Here is a 5,274-nt window from a genome sequence, read left to right as displayed (position 1 = left end):
GAGTATTTGATATGAATATGCCTCCCATTTCATCTTAGATTATGTTCAATGTATTTTATTCATTGTTTTTGATGTTGGACTATGTTCAATGTCTTTGCTTCAAGCCTTTGCATTTAGACTACAAGTAGTAGGGACTAGATTCAATGTTAGTAGTTATTACTTTTAATATAAATAGAGGCCTTTGGCCATCATTTGTAATAGAGATATTGAAGAGAGAATTGAGATGAAAAAAAAAAAAATCGATGCGTTCGATAAAAATTGTTAGAGTTTGATGCGATCAAGCTTTAGCTCGAGTAATATTCAATAGGTCTTGAGTATTCTCTCCATTACTAGTGTTATAGGTCTAACACCGAGTAAATATCCGATTGACTTGAATTTGACACATGAATTCAAGGCAAATATCCTTTTGTTTTATTTTGTCTGTCGCTTCCGCATTTTTCGCATCACAGAGCATTGATCACATTTTTTTCCTGTGTGGTCTTTACTATGGTATAAACTGATACCCATTTTCGCGCATTTTTAACCAAGAACAATAATGCAGGCTGTTTCTCTGAGTTACTAATATCAGTTAAAATGTTCACAATAGTTAAGACTTAAGAGGGGATGCCTGCAAGTTTCCTTAAATAAAACACCCCCTGCAAAATACAGAGCACAACATTAAATCGAATCAAAATAGTATAGGTACCAAAGCTGTCTTTCTTTATCTTCAACATTAGAGCCACAAAAATGAAAATTACGCTACAACGGGAAAGGAAAATGAGATAGTTATATCGTGTCAGGACGACATAAAGGGTTAGCAAAAGCGTGTTTAATAGTCGCAAAACCATATATGAGCATTTCAACTTCCGAAAACATTTAAATTGGCAGTAAGTCTACTTTTAAGGGAAGAATCATTTGTTGTAAACAGCAAAATGTACAAATGCTTTATGTAACTTTCTTAGTTCATTCTTCCATTCAGTAAAAAATCATTCGGAGATGCATCTTTACATGAACTTGCATTACCCCTTCCCAAGTTTTGTGAGATTATTGCCTGGTTATCACATTCAGCCTTGACTTCTTGTGGTGAACGGCGGATATTCTTTTCTTTACGAAAGCTGATTTGTTTTCACGTTGAATTTTTCGTCATATTTTCTTGAAAAAGATAACTCACATATCAAGCACGAGGCTCACTCCAAAGTCCTATGAGAATATAACTTAGCCTGAGTTAACTCACCACCTAAAGGAATGTTGCCACCAATTTATTAGACATGATACTGACAAATAAAAGTTGTAGTTACCTGAAAGGCAACTGTCGGGACATCTTCAAAATGCACATCTTTAAGGCAACATGTTAACAGCATTGACTGCAGTCGCACCAGAAGTGTGGCATTGAATTTGATCTAGGTCCGCCTCCTTGTCAAACGAGGCTTCAAGACACCGTTCAACAGATTTATAAGCACCTTCTATCCCTTTTCCCATAGAACTGCTCGATTTCAATGAACTTCTCCTTATAATAGAAGGTGTGGTAAAACTCATCGCTGAATTCCTCAACATAGATTCAGGACTGCCATTACTAGTCGGGGTACTTCTCATACATCTAGTTGGTGTCGAGAAACATGGCCGACCTTGAATCAAGTCACCAGGTACCGCATCCACTTTGTTTTTCTTATTGTCCTGTCTATTATTATACTCTCTGGAATAATCAGGCGTTGCTAAACTCAAGAATGACTTATCTATGTCTCGGAAAACCAGATCATCAGTGAAACTACTACTCCGCGGCCTTTTGGGAGATTCCAGTGACATTCTTGTTTGAGAAGTCTCCTTGTAGTTTATCCTCGTAGACAACTCAAGATTAAGTCCACTGACGGCGTCATCATATTTATCAACTCTAGGATTTGAGCTAAGCGTAGGAGTACTTCCGAGAGACAACTCTGTAAGGCAAGTCTCAGAACTGGAATCTGATGCCAGAGAAATCTCTTTGGAAACCATGGCATAATCTTTCAATCTCGATTCTTCCACTTTTACATCCAACTTCTTCTTCAAAGAGCAGTTCCAGTGATTTTTAATCGCATTGTCAGTCCTGCGAGTAGTATTTTAAAATAATTCCATCAGAAATTGAAAATTCCAATCAATTTTCCTATTTAATTAGGGAATGCAACTTATTAATAGTCCTACCGTCCTGGAAGAAATCTCGCTATCTCAGCCCACTTGTTTCCATATATATGGTGGTAATAAGCTAGAAGAGATTCTTCTTCCTTTGTCCATGCATCTTTCCTTATCGCCGGGTCTAAATGGTTGTGCCACCTAGAAGAGAACCCCTCATAAGTTAACAACTCGCGACTTAGATTTGTTCGCAGCACACATAAACAAATAATGAAAAGTATACTTAGGGACAAAGTCAGATAGTCTGCAGATTCATGCCAATGAAGAAATCTATGTCTACAAACTCGTGGTAGCACATTCTTTCAACCGTCAAAAACACAGTGCAGCAAGAGAAGAAAAAGAAAAATTACCTTTCTCGACATTGTTTGCCTATCCGACCAGGCAAAGACTTTGCTATGATGGACCATCTCTTGGAACCATGCTTTTGTACCAACTTAATGATACAGTCATCCTCCTGTAAATTCAAAGTATCAATTCAAGTTCGGCTATTTCATGAAAAAAATACATGCTTTTGGTCTAAAATGAAATGTCCAAGTGTCCTACCCATGTAGGAGAGTCGAGTGTCTGACACGGGTATGCGATGTAATACAGAAGAGACCGAGCAACATAGAGGCTCACAGTATTATTTACAGCAGTGGCTTTCTATATGAGAGGTCTCAAATGCTAGACTATCCAAATACTTCTGCATTTTTCTTTAAATTATACTGTACTCCGTAAGGTTAATGGGTTGAACTCACATGTAAGACCATCTAATATACTCTGTAAGTTTTTGTGTTTTAACGTGACCACTGCAGCAGTAATACCAGCCACAAAACCCTCATACCCGAAAACAGAAGCTCTTAATGGAAGAGGATTACAATGCGTACCTCCTTTGTCCAGGGTCCCTTTATTAGTTCAGGATTTACAACCTTTTGCCAGCGGTGTAGGCATTGAACATCTGTTCTTCCAGGAAAATGCTCAGCTGCATTAACAAAAGAAAGCAGATTGTACAAACTTTAGCGTCTAGATGTAAGGTAAATTCTCATGATAATGTTCTATAAATTAGACCGGAATCCTTTAATGTTAACTACACTAGTAGCACTAAGGAATGCATAGAAAGATGATAATTTGTTCCACCTATTTGCCTCCAGTTCTTCGCGTTGAATTTCTTGACGACAGTTGTGAGATGATTATCCTGTTACAATATCATGAAATCATCAAAAGATACAACATTTGTAAATGCAATCCAGAGTGTCTTGAAAGTATACTACTGACCTCTTCCTCCGTCCACCCTCCCTTTGACGAACGTCTTGTATGACCACTTGTCCTCCTGATTAACAGTACAGTCGACCAAAGTTTAGCTCCAAATCATGATAATCATCATCAAGAACAACAGCATAACCTACAATAGCTAATCTACACCCAACCAAATTGTAGCAATAGCATACTTCATTTTGCAGCGCAGTCGCGACTAATATGTTCTCAGATTGACGGGTTTGAATTAAAGGGCCCAAAAACTTTTTAGACTCCTACTTTGAAAGAAATGCATATTGTATTCACTTTACTGCGAAGCATCTAATTTGATTTTCTTGTAATTTGGGCCCTTAACTTGACTGACGAACACGGCCTCTCAAATTCATTAGACATCCATGTCATAACATAACTCATAAGATATCATGTACACTCATAAGGATGAAAAGATAACACAATGTGCTCAAACAAGACACGAATAAAGAATCAAAAAGCCGATATCTTTCTAAGAAATTAAACAAAGCCACCTACTCGAAAACTAAAAACACAAGGCAAGTGCCAAAAAAATTACCCGAGCAAAGGAGAAGACGATTTAGGTGTGACATAGTCACAAGAATTACTGGATGAAGAGATCGTAACGACTTCAGGGGATCTTAAACTCCATTCATTCTCCTCCTTTACCTCAATCATCTTCATCTTCAGCACCGCCCGCGAAATAAACTAATCACAAATATCAACAATTACAAACAAATTAACTACATCAAAATCGAAACGCAATAATCATTACACACAAGCTGAATCATTTTCATCTAGCAGACAACTTACATTATAATTACTAGTTCACTAAACTCCTGATCTCATTACACCGGACTGTAGGTAATGGATACTCCTTGTTCACCGAATATTGAATCGAATTTAAAGATTAAACAATCCACGTTGAAAATCAGAGAAATTTATGAACAGAAATTGTTCTAATTAATTCAGTTTCCACGGAAACCGACAGGAAAATTTCAACCGTTACAAAAACTAAGAATTAATAAATAAAATCAAAATCTTCCAAGATATCATAATTAAACTCATAACATTTCATCAAAAATTAATTGCAGTATATAGAATTATTATGATTTATGAACTAACCTCCAAATATACGCAAATCGCTAGCTTTTTTTTATGCGGATAAATTTGTGGAATTTTGTAACGGCTAAAGACGATTAAATAAATTAAATTAATTAAGGAAAAAAAAAAGAGTAATAAAATTCGTGGATGTAAATTTTTTTATTTTTTAATTAGGGCTGCGATTTAGGGTTTTGGATTAGGGATTGAAAAACAGCGGGAAATTATGAGAAATAGTGAGTTGTATGTCTAGTGTTGACTCTCAATTTTTGAATTTAATTCTCTCTTGTTCTTCTATTGGGAATGCTTAGGTTACAAGTTAATGTCGTTGAACGTGGATGGTCACATTTCGAATTCTTTTTCGAAAAAGTGATTACAAAAATAATTGTTATTTTGATTCGGGTTAATTACGAAAAGTGCTTTTCTCCGGATATTTGGAGACTTGTAAAGAAACTTTGGGATGTGTGGTAGGACGGCCGTAGGTTAGATAAAAATGGTTATGCCATGGACCAAGTGTAATCTATACGACACTTATTGAGTGTGCAGTGGACCGAGTGAGAGGTGTAGTGGACTGAGTAGGTGTCACTTGGCCAAGTACATGCTATACCCGACCGAGTGAGTGGTACTCGGCCGAGTGGATAGATTCAGCACTTGACCGAGTGCACTGTGTCAGGACGCGATATAACCTATGTCAGGATCCCTTTCTACCTAACCCTAAATCATTTATCCCATTCTCTCTAAACCTCCAAATCCTCTCCATTCTCTCTAAAACTCTCCTTAAACGTTCTC

The 5,274-nt window shown here is 36.8% G+C and overlaps 1 protein-coding gene across 1 annotated transcript; it reads right to left on the bottom strand.

The window, feature by feature from the left end:
* Positions 1 to 233: 233 nt before the first annotated feature.
* Positions 234 to 4,086, bottom strand: LOC141638320 (transcription factor MYB3R-5-like). Its single transcript, XM_074447724.1, has 7 exons — positions 3,944 to 4,086; positions 3,397 to 3,451; positions 3,259 to 3,316; positions 3,009 to 3,103; positions 2,493 to 2,596; positions 2,154 to 2,283; positions 234 to 2,064 (listed from the first exon to the last, which is right to left on the bottom strand). Exons 1-7 carry the CDS (start codon positions 4,066 to 4,068, stop codon positions 1,318 to 1,320), a joined length of 1,314 nt encoding a protein of 437 aa, XP_074303825.1. The 5' UTR covers positions 4,069 to 4,086; the 3' UTR covers positions 234 to 1,317.
* Positions 4,087 to 5,274: the final 1,188 nt, after the last annotated feature.

This window comes from Silene latifolia, unplaced genomic scaffold, assembly GCF_048544455.1.
Source record: "Silene latifolia isolate original U9 population unplaced genomic scaffold, ASM4854445v1 scaffold_20.1, whole genome shotgun sequence".
NCBI classification, from domain to species: domain Eukaryota; kingdom Viridiplantae; phylum Streptophyta; class Magnoliopsida; order Caryophyllales; family Caryophyllaceae; genus Silene; species Silene latifolia.
This window is presented reverse-complemented; position numbering and strand designations above follow the sequence as displayed.